An 18,291-nucleotide genomic window follows, 5' to 3' on the forward strand; every position below is an offset into this window, starting at 1 on the left:
TGATCATGATAAGAATGAGAAATGTGAACCAGCCTATAGGCCTATTCTGCTATGGTTTCTAAGGAAGATGTGATTCAAGTAATCGAAAATGCCATTGGTCACAGCATAAAGGGGTATTCAAAAGGGGAGAAAATCATTATGAAAAACATTGATAGAAATTTGTTCATGTCAACTGCATTTCCATCCAAAATAAGTAGGCCCTATGCATACTTACATCCATGGTTTATATCATAATTTTAAAGTTATATATCTTCTGTTCTGAGCCTGTACCTATGGCTCCAAAAACGACCTGAGAATGTAAAATTTGTGAATTTTGAGAAATTTGGAAAACTTTGCCTCCTTGTAAAATTTTGGGGAAAAAATTATTTTGTGAAACAATTTTTACTATTTTTGCTATAGAATTTACAGCTAAAAGGTGTTTTTTGTCTACCTTTCTAACCACTAATTTAATTTGGCTTATTTGTTTCCAAGATGTTTTGTAAAATCTTTGGTAATTTTAGGAAGCTTGTCACGTTTAAAAAGAAAAACTCCACAAAGTGTGCGGACAAAAACCTTTCAAACTACACTCCACTACAAAAGATTATTCCATAGTGAGCATGCTTCATGTGGTGCACCAGTCATTTTGAACTTGGTGCATCAGACAGGCAAAGATATACAAAAAACATTATTGAGATAAAATAGGCAGTATGAAAACACATTTTTAGTCATCGCCTACAGACAGCTTTTAGCTGTCTATTGCTGAACCAGTATCACTACTTCCCAGTGAGCTTTGAGACACCCACTGCTTTTCTTTGGTTGGCTTTCTTGTCAGTCTCATTTGTTTGCATCTTAGTTGCTGGCCATTCCTCTTTATATGTTTGTTCATATCCTGGAGGATTACTTCATCATCACCCTTTTGACTGGATGACCTATAGTCTTCTACTGCTCACATTCAGGTAGACAAGTAACGTATTTTATCTTTTACCTATAAGACTCCATGGGAGGGAATGGGCTTTCTTGCTCTCTCCCCCGGGTGCTGCCTTTTCCACTCATATCCCTGCCCTCCTCCACACCCCCATGCTATTCAATTGCTCCCCTAATCTAGTTCTTGTTAAACTTGTTTGTCAGTGTGTTTATATTCCTCCTGCCCACTGTTCTGTTGCTCTCCTGCCTTTTCCCAGCATATATTTTGTAAATCTTTTCTAGATGATCCACCAGTGGCAATTTGCTGCTTGGACTCTCCTTTTTGAAACCCACTTTCATGCACTTTAACTTAATTCTTTTTTTGTTTCCCGTTTCAAGATTGGCATCCACACTCTTACAAGGCTAAATAACAAAAAATCCCAAACGGTGACTTTGTCATGCATTATGTTCTCACCTGCATGGTGATACATGTACTCATATGTCACGGGCTGGGTGACTGTAGCATCATGAAGCATATGTATGTGTGCCTATGTGATTACTCATGCTTGCATACACTTCCCCAAACGTTTTATCTTTTTTTGCTAGCGCTGTTTCATCAGTGAGCATTTTCTTGCTTCTGGCCAATGCTAAACAGCACTAGACAAAGGATGAGATGCATTGGCTTTGCCAATCCGCGTTGTGCTAATGGGCAGTAGCACTATCACAGGAGAGTATTCAAAAGAATCACAATTATTGTTACTTCATTGTAACCCCTGCAAATTCTGGTAATGTCAGATTCACATTTTATAATTTATTTCAGTTATGGACAATGTCAATGAGTTGTTGTCTAACATGCGTTACAGTCATTACTTATCTATACATAAGAAAAAATTTACTTTTGGTCTCCAGATTGGTTGTATTGCTGCTTCATACTCAACTTTCATATCAATACCACCAGGTGTATGGCACATACCAACCAGCTCCTGGAAAGTTGATGAAAATATCTTTGAAGGAAGTGTTTGGCAACACAGACATGACAACATTCTAAACTTTCACTGGTGGTAACAAACACTTCAATGTGAACCCTGTAAAATTTGGTACATGCAAATTTCAACTATGCATTTTTATATTTTATTCTCAGTCACTGTTGACAGTATCTCTAGGTTAAATCCTGGCTCTCACCTCTGAGGCATTACTGATCATTAGAAGTTTACCTTTGTCAAATTGTCTTTTTTCATTTTTGTATATAATCACATTCGGTCCCCATCATGCCAGAAGCAACCTTCCCTCTGAAATTCGGTGTCTTTTGATTGGAAGTGGTTGATTACTCACTCACAAGACAGCACTCAACAATATCAAAGGGGCTGTAAAACTGAAAATGATTAAGCAGTGTTGTTTGATGGTCAATAAAGACTGAAACAGGTGTCGGCAGATTACTCACAGTTATTGTCCACATTAACACAGATGAAAATTGATATAGTCATATTTCATTGTAAACAACTGTAAAGGACATTGAGTGATGCCAGGTGAGAGTGCAACTGACTAATTCAAGAAACTGTAAGGATATGAAAAGGTTAATTCAAACAGTTGTCAAAAATGATGCGCTTTTTCCTAAAAATGCACCTTCTGTTGAATTGGGTTGTCTGAGACTTTGTTGTGTTGTAACTTTTCTATCACTAGTGCCCGCCCTTAAAAGGAAAAGTCCAGCGAATCCTACATTGGACCTGGAAGCAGCCTTCTATACCATTTTCATCGTTGCCTCCTCCTGAAATTGAACCCATTGGACCTCCTCCCAAGCCCCTGGAGGGCATCCCGGAGAGGGAATTTTTTGTTAAATGGGCCGGTTTGTCATACTGGCACAGTTCATGGGTCAAAGAGCTACAGGTATGTTTACTTTTACCTACCGATGTATAACTAGCAATATTGTGTGCATACAAACATGATATACTCTAATAATGATATAAGTTCATGTTCAAAACTGTTTAAATATATAAAATGCTATTTAGTTGAACTACCTTAAAAAAGGCAGATATATAACACAATCTAATTGCAAACCTAGAATCTGATCGTTCATTATTTTGCTCAAAATGCAGCCGTTTCACTACTTCTTTTTATCTGCTGGAGACTACCCTATCAGCACCTCAACACAGCAATATTCACTGCAGCAGGTCCAGGCATGCAATGTTACAAAATGGCAGAGGGAAGAAGCGGGGGTGGGACATCCAGTTCCATAGTGTGGTGCGGGCACTAGGAAAGGGACACATCTGAAAAGAAACCAAAAGCATAGAATGAGGCAAATACTTTAAAACAAGCAGGATGAGGTATGACACGAGGAACCTGTCAGCACTTTTGAACTACAGTAGTCACACCATAGTCGACTGAGTACACAAGTAAATCTACTGCAGATTATAGAAGATAAAAATAATATCCTTGAAGCCACAGACACCTCTTAACCTACATTCAGCCTTATTTTGCTCTAGGTGGAGTTTACTTGCCAATTCCAGTGTAGCGAGTGCATATATCTTTGCAAACACATAGATGTAAAGCCAGCACACACACCCTCTAAAAGTGAGCAAATACAAATTTGTACAGCCCCAGTAGCATTTGCAGATAAAGAAAAATAGACACCTACACAGGTGATCAGCAAATGTCTGGTAAGAGCCCATTCGAAAAGAATGACTAGATTGCTCAATCTGCTTTTTTCAAAGAATTCGCAATTTACCACCAACTGTCAGTTGGTGGTAATTTGCAATTTCTTGTGCCAAATTCACACAACTTAGGTGCTTTCTACATCGAATTTAAGAAATCGGAATTTGCGATTCCTTAAATGCAATTGCAAAATAGAGAATCGCAAATTTTGAAATTCTCTAATTTGCGATGCCCTTTTGGGATGATACATCCCAAAAGGCCAAAAATTTACCGTTTGCGAACGGGAAAAGGGCTTGATACATATGCCCCCAGATCAGATAAAAGAAGTTCAACATCCAGCAGCTCCAACGACAAAAATACAATACATGCAGCAATAATTTTTTTCCTAAACTCAAGAATCTCTTCATTTAAATCTAGACAATGCATATCAGAGGGTTAAAGAAGATTTCTTGGCATTGTAGTCTAAGAAAGAGCCCCTGGGGAAAATAAAGTTATTCTGAACTGTTCACTCTTGCATTTCATCTTAAAATGGCATTAAACAATGTTGTTGGTGGTCCGATTTGCATTACTTTTTAAACGTTGCCTTTTCTCTTTAGCTGGAGCTGTACCACACAGTAATGTTTCGAAACTACCAAAGAAAGAATGACATGGATGATCCCCCACCCTTTGACTATGGGTCGGGTGATGAGGAGATCAAATGTGAAAAGCGGAAAAGCAAAGACCCAGAGTATGCAAAGATGGAGGAGCAATACTATCGGTATGGCATTAAACCTGAGTGGATGATGATTCACAGGATAATGAACCACAGGTAAGGAGACAATACAGGAAAGCAGCATCCTACATGGGACCTTAGCAATGGTGCACACAACTGCGGTTGATGTTTGGATAATATTGTGGATTAGGTTTTCACATTGATTAATTGGTTGATAAATAATTTGGTTAGCTGGCTATTTTTGGGTTAATTGATTATGCAAAGTGTTAATATATCTATTGATTAATTGATCAGTAGGTTTATGAGTGAATCAATCGATTGGATGCTTTTTCTGAGACTTGGTTAATGGTTTGGTTGGTTAGCTGGTTAGTTGATTGGTAGTTGATTTTTTTGTCAACTGGTTCATTGGTTGACTTTCTTACTGACAGGGTGATTAGTCAATGGAGTTGGTGGTTTGTGGGGAGTTTTGGTATATGGTTGTGTCGTGAATTCATTGTTTTATTGATAGAGTTTTGGGATATGGATTTATTGTTTTTTTGGTTGACCAGTAAATAATCTTGAATTGATCACGACCTGTCTCGAACATTATCTACAGTGTACTGTTTCTCCTTTGCTATGTTTTTGCCATAGAAATATCAGTACCAGTAACATTTGTAACACACAAAGACACACCTCCATTTATATGAAAATAAATTATGTTTACATTCACATACAAGGAGACTACATTTAAGATCCCTTTTAACTCCTCTTTGTATGCTTCAAAAAGACACAGCTGGGAGTTTATGCTGGTGGTGCTCCGGTGGATTGGAGTGGGAGAGGTATTTGAACGACTAAAGACAGCACTGTACACTGCACCGGTGGCCCGTATTCGTGTTGGCAATGTCATTATGCCCACAATTACGATTACAAGAGGTACCCCACAAGGTTTATCATTATAGCCATTGCTCTACGCACTGGTGGCGGAGCCAGTGGCACTTGCTCTTTGAGAATACCATGGGCATAGGGGGTTACGCTTCCATGGCTACAATCTCATCATTTATATTTTTTTTGCAGATTTATATTGTACAAACTTGACCCAAAGCTATTGGAGCGCTTTACATGAGCACTAGTTACATTACACAAGGACACAATAATTTAAAAATAATAATATTAATAATTTTGCATACGGGGGTGATACCCTGCTATATATTTGCAACCCGGAGAGGAATCTCTCTCCTTCACATAGGGAAGTGGTGAGATTCAGGGGACTCTCATGTCTCAGTGTTGATTGGGACAAATCCATTATTTTTCTGCTTACCCCTTCTATGACACCAACATTAATAGAGTTCCCCCTGAAATGGACAATGGAATCAGTGCATTTTCTGGGTATACAGATTCATACTGACCCAGCGATAGTCCTTTTGGACAACTATGGGAAGGCAATACATATACTGGAAGACAATGTAATGCCAGCTCTGCTAGGTTATGACAAGGAAATATGCAAGACGACTAGGAAGCTGGTAGCTATTGGTTTATTACTAGTTAAGGCCAGAGTGGCGATGAGATGGGCAGGAGGCCCTGCCCCGACACTGGAGGAATAGAACACAGACATGGTATACTGCAAAATGCAATCATATGTATATAGCTAGCTTCTTCCACCACAGAACCACCCCAAGGACTACTGGGAGCCATATAAGATGTAGCTAGTGGGAAAAGAAATGGGAGAAGCAGAGGGAGGGCAAGACTAGATATTATATAGTGCTGGATGATGGAGGGGAAATGGTCTGTATAAGCACTGGGAGATAGCTGGAAGAAGTGGGAAAGAGGTGATGGTAGAATCTACAAGGCCTTAACTGTTGTTGGACTTGGCCCTTTTTGCAGGGTCATCCCTAAACGTTTTGCCTTCCTCCTAGTATTTTTTCTGACCTGGTGTTGGTGGTTTTAGGACTCTGGGCACTTTAGCACTGGTGCCCAGTGTAAAGTGCGTGTGCTCTCTACGGTAAACATGGTAAGATTGATCTACATCTGTTTGACGTATTTAATTTACCAGTCGGTCCCTTGTAAAGTGGTATTCAGATACCCAGGGCCAGTAAATTAAATGCTACTGGTGGTCTTGCAGCACTGCTTGCGCCACCCACCAAAGTAGCCTTTCAAACTCAGGCCTCTGCAAGTGCAGGGCTGGTGCGTGCAGTTTACTGCCCCTGTGACGTGGCACATAAAGTCTGTGCTGTGTCTGTGACCCCCCTTTTACTGCATGTCAGTCACCCCTAAGGTAGGCCTTAGCTAGCCCTATGGGGAGGGTGCATTGTAGGTAAAAGGTAGGACATGTACTTTAATTGGGTGACATGTCCTGGTAGTGACAAACCACCATTTTGTTTTCTCACTGTCTCACTGCTGTGAGGCTGCCCTCTCTTAGGAATGCATTGGGGATTCCCTGATATGTGTGTCAGTGGTGTTTCCTGATATGAGAGGAGCAGCGTGGTCAAGTTTGGTATGTTTGGAATAGTAATCATAAATGCTGCATAATGGTGTGTGCAGATTTATTATCACTATTTTAGAAATGCAATTTTTAAAAGTTGGCATGTATGTGTGCTATGTGTCTTTGCCTGCCTGATGTGTATTGCATGTCTGCCTCTGGAGGGACAGGGGCTGGTAAGATGTGTGGCTCCAGAGGGTCTGGGTGAGTCAGCTCTAGGCTGAATGGGCAGATCTGCATTTGGAGTAGTGGAAAAGTAGTCCCTCACCCTGAATAGGTCTGTGGCTGCCTTGTACAATACTGGCTCCCCCCCTGTGGTGTGACTGGGGCCAGGACCTACTCTAACAATAAGGGTGCTTATGCCCTGCAAAGCCCCCAGAACTGGTTTGGACCTGGTCTAGGTCTGTGCCAGGGGGAGAGATCAAAGACATATGGGGTATAAGTACTGGGGCTGTGACCCCATGAAGGGGGCTTCTTGTACCTGTTTGGTTCTGGGCGAAGAGAACTGCTGGGCCCAGGAGGAACCACCTCAAAGGACTGCCCCTCTGCTGGAGGGCCTGTGAGCTGGCCTGCCCCTCTGCTGGAGGGCCTGTGAGCTGGCCTGCCAGGGTCTAGCTCTGCCTGCGTGACTTTGAGGCTGGGGAGAGGATGCAGCCTTGCTCTGAGGCACCCTGGTGCTGCCCTACCAGTTCATGCCCTGCTGGTGTCCCTGGCCTTGAAGACACCTAGCACTGGTGATGCTCTTTCTACAAGGGGAGCTGGGAGCACTGGAGGAGTGAAGCCCCCTTCCCCCTGCAGTAGCGAGAGAGCTCTGTGTGTCCAGCCCTGCAGTGCTTAAAAGACTTGGCGCTGGGCGACCGCTTATGTCTTGGCTTTCCACCAAGCGCGTGGTGAGCGCATCCCTGCCGAAACCGAGGGCACTTTCACTTCTCCAAGGGGAGGAGTGGTTGTGTGGCTTTACTCCCTGCTATGACATGTGGGGAACGCTGTGCCTGGATACCACTTTATCAAATCAAATCATCAAATCATGGAGTATTTATTAAGCGCACATATCACTCGAAAGTCTCATAGCGCTGGTGGATGACTCTGAGATGAACTTGATATGGGGCATTAGATGTCAAACAGCCCTGTCTTTAAGTTCTTACGAAAACAAGTGTGATTACTAGTGGTAGTAAGAGATAAGGGCAGTTTGTTCCAAAAGGACGAAGCAAGAAACGAGAAAGATTTCCCTCCACACATAGTGGTACGAATTCTGGGAGATGAAAGAAGTGCTTGGTTGCAGGATCTCAAGGTTCTACGTGGTTGATACTCGCTTAGCTTTTTGGCCCAAAAATTGGGACCTTTTACATACATATTTTTATGCGTCAAGCAAAGAATCTTAAAGCGTATACGTTTTCTTACAAGCAGCCAGTGCAAAAGCTTCAAACTAGGTGCCGAAGGAGATCTTGGTGGAAGATTGATTACCAGCCTTGCAGCTGGTTACTGCAGAACGTGCATCCTAGAAAGAAGTTTTTCATTGGTAGAAGGTAGCAGGGCATTCCCATAGTCCATACGACCGATAATAAGTCCCTGGACTAGGGTTTTTCTTGCCTCAGTCGGAATCCACTTAAAAACCTTGCGCAGGCTACGCATAACACCAAAGCAGGAGCCAACTGTCTTGTTAACATGGTCTTTCATTGATAGCTTATTATCCATTTGAAAGCCCAGATTACGTACTGACTGAGTTGGAATAGGCAAGGGCCAAGGCTTGAGGGCCACCAATCGGAAGGCCAATGCTCATGAGCCTTGCCATAGAGCATTATCTCGGTTTTTCCTCCATTCAACTGTAAGGGGTTAGTGCACATCCACTTATCAATTTGGGACATGCAGTCTTTAAACCGGGGCTTGGTTTCTGATGGGTATGGACCAAGAGTAACCAGGATCTGCTTGTCGTCAGGGTAAGATACAACATCAAAACCATATGACCTAATCACTTTGGCCAGAGGGGTCACATAAAGGTTGAAGAGTGTGGGACCCAGGATAGAGCCCTGTGGTACTCCCATACTAAGTGGTCTACTACAGGAGCTGGTCTTTCCTACCTGTACTATCGTAAGTTTATCTGTTAGATAATGTTTGAGCCACTGTAAAGCCTTACCTCTGACACCAATCTCCAAGAATGATGTGGGAGATGGTGTCAAATGCTGCAGATAAATCTAGCAAAAAACACAGTTGATGGACAGAATGCAGAACAATGTCTTACATTCACCCCAGTACAAAGATCTGGGCCTAAATCCATCGTTTTTTTGCACTCCACACCACCCTAGGTCAGACAATGGCTATATGCAAATCAGCCTTGACCCTGTGCCTCATGTGAACAGTCCAGCCCGAACTACCAAGCCATGTCTTTCCTAGACCGGAATCAAGCATCCAAGGACCGGTTTCTGGCTATCAGCCTTCTTCAGCCTGGATAGCTTGACTCCAGTGATGTGGAGAGCCTGGGACTCACGTCTGAGTATACCCAGCCCACTCGGGGTGAAAATTGCAAAAAACACAGTTGATGGACAGAATGCAGAACAATGTCTTACATTCACTTCAGTACAAAGATCTGGGACTAAATCCATCGTTTTTTGCACTCCACACCACCCTGTCAGACAATGGCTATATGCAAATCAGCCTTGACCCTGTGCCTCATGGGAACAGTCCAGCCTGAACTACCAAGCCATGTCTTTCCTAGACCGGAATCAAGCATCCAAGGACCGGTTTCTGGCTATCAGCCTTCTTCAGCCTGGATAGCTTGACTCCAGTGATGTGGAGAGCCTGGGACTCATGTCTGAGTATACCCAGCCCACTCAGGGTGAAAATTGCAAAAAACACAGTTGATGGACAGAATGCAGAACAATGTCTTACATTCACCCCAGTACAAAGTACTGGGCCTAAATCCATTGTTTTTTTGCACTCCACACCACCCTAGGTCAGACAATGGCTATATGCAAATCAGCCTTGACCCTGTGCCTCCTGGGAACAGTCCAGCCCGAACTACCAAGCCATGTCTTTCCTAGACCGGAATCAAGCATCCAAGGACTGGTTTCTGGCTATCAGCCTTCTTCAGCATGGATAGCTTGACTCCAGTGATGTGGGGAGCCTGGGACTCACGTCTGAGTATACCCAGCCCACTCGGGGTGAAAATTGCAAAAAACACAGTTGATGGACAGAATGCAGAACAATGACTTACATTCACCCCAGTACAAAGATCTGGGCCTAAATCCATCGCATTTTTTATAGTTCTATCTAAAGAAATCGCACAATGATTAATGTTATCGCTAGTATTGGGTAAAACTGACCTGAAAGTAGTAGTAAATAAAGGTAAGGTGACTTTATGCCAGGATCATCTCCAAACTATTTCCCTACAGGGGCCGCATTAATAGTACGATCTAGAATTGTAAATTTTAATAAAAAATGGTCCTCCACAATAGAGGTAGTGGAGACTCAACCTTGACCAAAGTAGAGTAGACTTTACCCGGCAGGCTCAGGTAAGGAAGTTGAGCCGTGACGAGGAAACAACAGAGACTTCGTTCCGTAAAGCAGTCCACAAAGCTGGATGTCAGGCCACAAGAGCCTGACCTTGGGCAGGGCTCTCGTGAAGCGAGGGAGAGACCCCCGTGTTGCCAAGCCAGTCAGTGAGACAGGGAGGTGAATACTAGGCTCCTTCCCGGTGCGGCAGAAAGTGAAGCCGCGATTCCCCCCTTCAGTCGCCGGAAGCGCCAAGGTGGAGGCGTGCACCTAGGTATCTGGAGGGCACCGGACACACAGTGATTGAGGGGCTAAAGCATAGCGGTGACGTAAATAATTAATTTACTCTCTTAATTTCTATGCAGGTAAGTACTTAATCAATAATAACTCAATCAGAATGAAAAAAGACAGAGTCCGTGGTGTTAGAGTTTCTAAGGGTTTTATTCCTCATAAAGGAATCAGGATATCATGTTCTGACCACCACAGGGGTGTCAGAAGGGATAGAGCGCTGAATTTTATTAACCATACATAGCTTATATACTTGATTTATACCATAAAGAATAATGTAAGAGGCGTAACAGCTGAGAGAAGACAAGATAACAGTATACACGTGGTACTAGTACATCATCAAGAGGCGTAAACTAGGCGTGAACTAGAGGTGTGTGCTAGAAACGTCACTGATAGGTGACGCAAGTGGGTGGCACCAAGGGGTGGTGCTAACAGAATGTTGCAATGTCAGCAGAAATCGGAAGCTTGTGTGCGCGCGCAGCTGCATGACGTGTGATTGACGGGGTGCAGGGGACTTGACATTCACACTGACGGAAAGAGACAGAAGTCTGGCATGTCAGATCAACTTGTACTTCTATCATATCTGATATCTGGTGTTTAGGAACTATACTATCTGGGCGGAAAGGTCTCTAGGGCAGAAGCTTTTCTATGCTAACTGTGGATGCGTGTATAAGCGCCTGAGTGTCTACATGTGAAGCGTGGGGCACGGGGCCTTCCATGGAAGCATGGCAACAGAGGCTATGAATTACTTGCATTAAGACAGGTCGGCCTTTTGGTTCTGCAGCTGGGGAGGATGTTTACAGGATCTAGTAGGCAGGAATGTATTCTCGGGGAACGGAACAGATAACTCGAAGGTTATAGTCAGTCTTGGCAGAAAGCAGGCTTGAGCTGAGCGCGAGGGGCCGCGCTGAAAGTAGGACAGAGTTCACGGGTACAGAGGTAGCCTGGGCAGAGTCAGGAGCCACAAAAGAGGTTCAGATGGCAGGAATTCAGGGCCTACTCTTGCTAGAGCAGGAAAAATACGAAAAGTGTACCACAAAAAGACGGTGGCATAGCATACTTAGGAACAGACTATATAATCCATTCATGGTGGATCTGGAAGAGGACAAGTTAACGTTGGACGCAAATGTATTTGCGTCTTCATAGCTGGCACAGGAGGGAAGTTACATGCACTTTAAGCTGGTACATGGAGTCGGTGGGGTACGCGCTAGGGAACACAACATGACCAAAATTTAATTTTCCTCATTCCCTCCTTGTTCCCTACGGACCCTTCATGAAATATCGATCCTCATGAATCGATCAGTCTGTTCTTGTAACATCATTTGTTCTTCTTTCTTTCGGTTACGTTTTGAGTGAAAACTGGAATGTTCAATACAAGAGGTGGCACACAGTCCACAAATCGCTGGCCCACACTGCAGGCACAGGCAGCAACTGAATACTAGGACTAGGCCAATGCCTAGGAAGGATAGGATCTTCCATCCCCAAGCTGTTAACGTTGTCCAGAACCAACCGGACCAAGTCCAGGTGCCTGGATTCTGATGTATCTGATTTGCAATTTTATGGAGACGGGTGATAGCTTGATATACAGATGGTGCATTTTGTGGAATGAAAACACAGCAACTTGACCCGATGACCTTACAGGCTCCACCTCTATCTGCCAAGATGACGTCAATTACAAGACGATTCTGAAGGACAACAACCCGCATAGCGGACTGCTCTTCTGTTAAGTTACCTAAGGCGGAGGCAGTTTCATTTACTACTGCTTCAAGTGTTCTAGTTAATCTGCGTATTAATTTACTATTCTGGACAGGTCCTAAAAAGAAAAAGAATCCTTTATTAAAATCGGTGTACTGTTCCCATGCCGTTTCTGTGTAGTCGACAAGTGGGACATCTCTTCTGGGTCTATTCTTTACTAGATTGCTATTTCTATGGTAATCAGGAGGAGCTAGAAAAACAGGTGGCAGGAGGAATGCAATGTAACAGGTACCATCCCAATCTGGAGGTAGACGTATGTATGCGGTATGACCACAAACAAAGTAAGAATGACTGATAGCTTTGAAAGATGATTTTCCATCATCACTGAATTCGACCACAGTAGTGCATTTACTATGACCTAAGTGTACTGAACCTTTCTTCTTGATACATAATTCACCAGTGACTGGCAGTACTGACATAATGGGTAGAACTGGTGTGGCTTCGGATTCGACAGTAAGAATCATAAGGCTAATTGTATAATTACCTAATCCATATACTTCATTTTCTAGATCAGTTCCTATTCTAGTGGGAAGTCCCTCCTTATCTGGGTAACAGACGTCTAGTAGGACTAAGTTCAGGTTTCCCCAAACCCAACCCCCATCGAAAACAGCAATATCGGGATCTAAAGAATTAATTATCTTAAACCATGCTCCACAGGAGCCATTGTGAGTGAACGGATACGGAAAAAGAGGCAGGGCTCCCTTGTAATTCTGGTAGGGAGGGAGTCGGCCACATATCCAGCAATTTGTAGCATTGTTAGTTTGATGAGAATGATGTAACATACTAATGAATGTATTGTTGCGCAGCGCGAGTCTGTAGGAAAGCTCATGAGGAGGTAACTCACTAAAAGTGTGTTCAGCAGAGACATTGTAAGCAGATTGTTCACGCTTGAAAATAGGATAGTAGATAGGTAATAAGATGCTAGAAATAATAATTAAAACACTGAGAATAAACATGAGTATTAGTGTCACTATGCAGTGACTACGGAGTGATTTGCAATATGTACGTTTCTTTGCTTCTCTCTCTCTAACTCGATCTAGGGGATACATGTCAGAAACTATTTAACCGATTCACCTAGGGGAGGACTTAAACAATTAAACTGTCTGACTTGCTAGATCGTAATTTCATGCGATATTGTTCTTGAGGAGTCTTTTCTCGTTTAGATTCGGTAAAGTCTTTGGTAACACAGTCTTTGGTGGGGGTGGACGAGTCTGGGTCAGGTTTCAGTCCAGCAAATTTCTTGATATGACTCGTGTGTACCCACCCCTTTCTTCCCTCGATTTTCACCGCCGTCCTTGTTGTTAGAAGAACGGTCTTCGGAGACTTCCAGCGGGGTTCCAGCGGACTTTTTCTGTCGAAATTGCGGACGAGGACAGTATCGCCGGGACGGACGTCATGCGGCTTTACATCAGTGTTGTCAGGGAAGGCTGCGGCAACCTGTGAACGACATGATTGGAGTGCAGACATCAAGGAGGCAAGGTAATCTGTCAACATATTAGAATCAACATCAGTAATCTTTTTAGGAATGGGCGTCCCCCACATATTCGGTGGTCTGCCAAAGACCACCTCGTACGGAGATAGCCCTGATCTCGAATGGGCGACCATTCTCATATAGAATAGTGCCACTGGCAGGGCGACTATCCAGTCGACCCCTTTTTCCTGACATATTTTGGCAAGGCGGATCTTTAATGTCTGGTTATGCCTCTCAACAAGGCCTGCGGCTTCTGGATGTCGGACACAATGGAACTTCCACTGGTATCCCAGTAACAAGGAAACTTCTTTCATTAAGGCAGAGGAGAATGGCTGACCGTTATCTGAGTACACGACACGAGGCAGGCCGTATCGTGGGAAGAATTCACGAACCAACTGTTTGGCAGTGGTCGGAGCAGTGTAATCTGGGACTGGGTATGCTTCGGTCCAGCGGGACAGAGCACAGACAACTACGAGAACATATTTAAATCCTCGACAACGGTCCATCTGGATATAATCCATCTGGAGGACTTCAAAAGGGTGATCGGGAGGATGAAATCCACCTTGCTCTACAGGGACGCTTTTACCTGGATTGAACTGACAACAGATCATGCAAGTACGCACTTTCTGTTTTGCTGCTGCTCGTAAGTGTTTATTGTTCCAGAGATTTTGCAAACTATCTAGCATTGCCTTTTCTCCTAGATGTGCAGGACTATGTGCTGTATTTATCATGACTTGAACCATAGAGTCAGGGAGAAACCATGTAGATTTTCCCTTCGTCATCCAACCTTGATCTGTCTGGATCCCTCCTAGTTCGATCCATTTCTCTATTTCTTCTGGAGTGGCATGTGTCTGAATGTCAATAACATCTAGTGTGGGATCCCTGACTGTCATACAGTTTGTCGAGTCTGTTGTCTTTGTCGTGTCAGTTGTCTGAGTGTGAGTTAGTGCTGTATGTTTTGCTGTTTGATCTGCCAGGTCGTTACCCTGGGAAACAGAATCTGTGGCTTTAGTATGTGCTTTACACTTCATGACTGATATGGCTGAAGGCAGATGTATTGCTTCTAACAGTGCTTGAATGAGTGGACCATGTTGTATCTTTGTGCCATGAGAGGTCAGAAAACCTCTTTCTTGCCACAGCATGCCGAAGTCGTGTACGACTCCGAACGCATAAGGGGAATCAGTGTATATGTTGACATTTCTGTTCTTGGCTAGAATACAGGCTCGGGTCAGAGCGATGAGCTCTGCTGCTTGAGCAGACAGTGTATCAATACGATGTGTTTCTTTAACTTCAGTTTCAGTGGTTACTGCATACGCGGCCACTAACTCTCCTGTACTTGTTCTCATACATGAACCATCCACATAAAGTGTCAGGTCTGGATTTGTCAATGGAACATCTGTTAAATCTCGTCGGGGCTTTGTTACTGCATTAATGATCTCTATGCAATCATGTGGAGCTGGATCTGTCATAACTGTAGGTAACAGTGTTGCTGGGTTCAGGATACTGCAACGTCTGATTTCTATGTGTGGTTGGAATAATGTCAATTCGTAACCTGTCAGTCGTGCTATAGTCAAGTGTTGAGTCTGGGTTCTGTTTAACAGAACCTCTACAGAATGTGGAACCTGTACTGTTAACTGATGACCTAGAACAATTGAGTCGCTTTGTCTGATTGCTAACGCTGTTGCTGCTACTGATTTTAAGCACGCAGGGAGTGCCTGGGCTACTGAATCCAATGTACTTGAAAAATAAGCGCAAGGCTTATGTGAACGTGCTTGATCTTGAGTGAGGACAGACAATGCTGTACCGTCACGTTCTGTAACAAAAAGTGTAAACGGTTTGCTGTAACATGGTGTTGCTAAAACTGGTGCTTGGCATAAAGCTTTCTTTAATTCCTCAAAGGCTTGTGTATGTTCCTGAGTCCAAGGGAGGGCAATGGAAGTTGCAGCCTCCTGGGTCGTTAACTGAATGAGTGGTTTAGCTAGAAATGCATATTGAGGAATCCATTGTCTGCAGTACGAGGTGAGGCCTATGAAGGCCCGCACTTCCTTTTGTGTCTGGGGTCGTGGCATGTTTACAATTAACTGAATGCGATCGGGAGTGAGCTGTCTCCCCACTTTGGACAGCAAGTGACCCAAGTACACAACTTGCTGAACACAGAATTGTAGCTTCGAAGGAGACACCTTGTGTCCCTTGTCGGCTAGGAAATGCAAAACTGTTAGTGATGCTTGTTCACATTCGGGCTCACTTCGTGCGGTGATCAGTAGATCATCGACGTATTGCAGTAAAGCTGTATTAACTGGCATTTGGATACAATCTAGTTGTCTTTTCAGTGCTTGACTATAGATGCTGGGGCTTTCTGTAAATCCTTGAGGTGCGCGGGAAAATTTGAAACTTCGTCCATTTAAACTGAATCCGAAGAGATATTGGCTCTCCGGGTCAATAGGTACACTGAAGAAAGCGTTCTTGAGATCGATTACAGTAAAGAACGTTGCTTCTGAATCAATAGCAGTCAATAGGGAGGAGATATCGGGGACCACAGGATACTGTGGTACAATACATTTGTTCAGTTCTCGAAGGTCAATCACCAGCCGATATACTGGCGGTGCATTGCGGTCTGTACGTTTAAGAATTGGAATGATGGGTGAATTACAGATATTGGAGTCGGTCTCTACGACCACTCCCTGGGCAATAAGCTCTTCAATAATTTTCAGTAAAGCCACTACAGCATCGGGTGGTAACTTGTATTGTCTGATTCTGGGTAAAACAACTCCTGTCTTGAGTGTAACACGGTATGGTGTGATATGCATACAACCTACATCAGCTGGGCCTTTTGCCCATAAGTGATCGGGTACATTTTTCAATCTGACATCAAAGTCACGTAAAACATAATGACCCTTGAAATCCCGTAGAAAGAGTCTGACTCCTTCCGGGGAACAGCATATTATAGCTCCTAGAGCCTTCAGTGTTTTAATTCCTAACAGATTTTCGGGACATGATTTCGTAAGTAACAAATCTGTAACTCGAGATAATGGACCCACAGCTAGTGGTACTGGTTCTGATACTTCATTTACAATAGGCTGTCCTGAAAAACCAAGGGAAACATTCTGTGAGCCTGAGAGGGGTGCCCCTGGGACTTCATTGTGACTGATAGTAGTGCGACTTGCCCCTGTGTCAATTAAAAACTTTCTGTCTTTTCCTAATACGTGACTGTGTACATAAGGACCTTCTTGATCTACAGGAATTTCAATAAGAGGCAAATCACTTTCCCTCCCTAGGCTGTTTCATGTATAACGGGGATAATCTGGATATGCCGACTGGGCATACTGGTACATCTGTTGTGAGACTTGCCGAGTTGCGGCAATGGGCTGTGTCTGGGCATGCTGTGGCTGCGGTACTGCTACTGTCTGTACTGTATGGGACTGATCATGCATAGGCTGTGTATTCTGCATTGGCTGTTCGTTCTGTGAGGTCTGTTGATGACCCTGTTCATGTCTAGGCGGACGCGGTCTTTCTTTAGTTTTACCTGTCTCGATGTTATGTTTCAGGACTGGACATTCATGTACGTAGTGACCTGGCTGCTTGCAATAATTACATGTCCCTTTAACGGGAGCGGCAGAATGATTTGTCTGGGCCCCACCTTTTCTATGACCGTCGGCTGGAATCGTCTGAGCTACTAACATTTTCATTTTCGTGTCTTTCATACGTTTCTGTTCCTGATCTTGTTCTTCCCTAATTCTATTCTGGTGATATTGTAACATTTGTAACATTTGGGATGGCGTATTTGCCTGCCAAGTACTTTCAACTTTGTACACTCTATTTTTGACTAATGGTAGGGCGTTCTCGACTAATTTTGTTACAAAAAGGTGTGGATATGACTCGCTACTAGTTTTTAGACCACTATTGATAATGAAACATTTCTCGAATCTTGAATAAAAGTCACTAGTATCTTCATCTTGTTTCTGTTTACAGGACGAGATTGCGTCCCAATCTTCCTTTCTTGTTGTCAATAATCTTGGCAAAACCTGTACTATTAAACCTGGTAATGCTTTAGTCTTATCCCCAAGGCCTAACCCTGGGACTCGTTTGCTTTCTTCGTCTTCTATTTCTGCCCATGCTATCTTTGACTCTCCCACCTCCCAATCTTTCTCCTTTAATTTCTCGTAAATGCCCGTGGGCAACAGTACTTTTAACATTTTCATAATATCATCATACGTGTAATCTCCCATCAGTAACATGTCTTTAAGCTCTCTGTGAAAACCTGCAGGGTCTTTATCATGGCACGGAACTAATTTCTTCATTTCTAACAGTTCTAACTTAGTCAGTGGTGTGTGAACATACACACGCTTCAAGCGTTGGTCCGCACCCATAACTGGGTGTACTTCTCGTAAGGGATTCTGACTTTCAATGCCACCACCGCATTGCATGTGGTACGTTTTTCTTTCTGGAGGCGGGGCGGGAACATATTCAGAGCTTAGGAAGGTGTAATACTTACGTCGTTGTTCTAGAATTATTTGTATTAATTTGGTACTGAAACCTCTCCATCTATCCATGAGTAGTGCTTCTAATGTTTCGTGTAAGGGACCTGGATCA

General features: G+C 43.5%; 1 protein-coding gene across 1 annotated transcript in view; it reads left to right on the forward strand.

Moving 5' to 3' along the window:
• The window catches only part of CHD5 (chromodomain helicase DNA binding protein 5), a 1,029,381-nt gene that overhangs the window by 473,698 nt on the left and 537,392 nt on the right, over positions 1-18,291 (forward strand). Inside the window, exons 10-11 of the mRNA XM_086921723.1 lie at positions 2,563-2,766; positions 4,128-4,339. Of these exons, the coding sequence (XP_086777849.1) occupies positions 2,563-2,766; positions 4,128-4,339 (416 nt within the window). The remainder of the gene's footprint in view (positions 1-2,562; positions 2,767-4,127; positions 4,340-18,291) is intronic.

The sequence above is a fragment of the Lissotriton vulgaris genome, chromosome 5 (assembly GCF_964263255.1).
Source record: "Lissotriton vulgaris chromosome 5, aLisVul1.2, whole genome shotgun sequence".
Lineage (NCBI taxonomy): Eukaryota > Metazoa > Chordata > Amphibia > Caudata > Salamandridae > Lissotriton > Lissotriton vulgaris.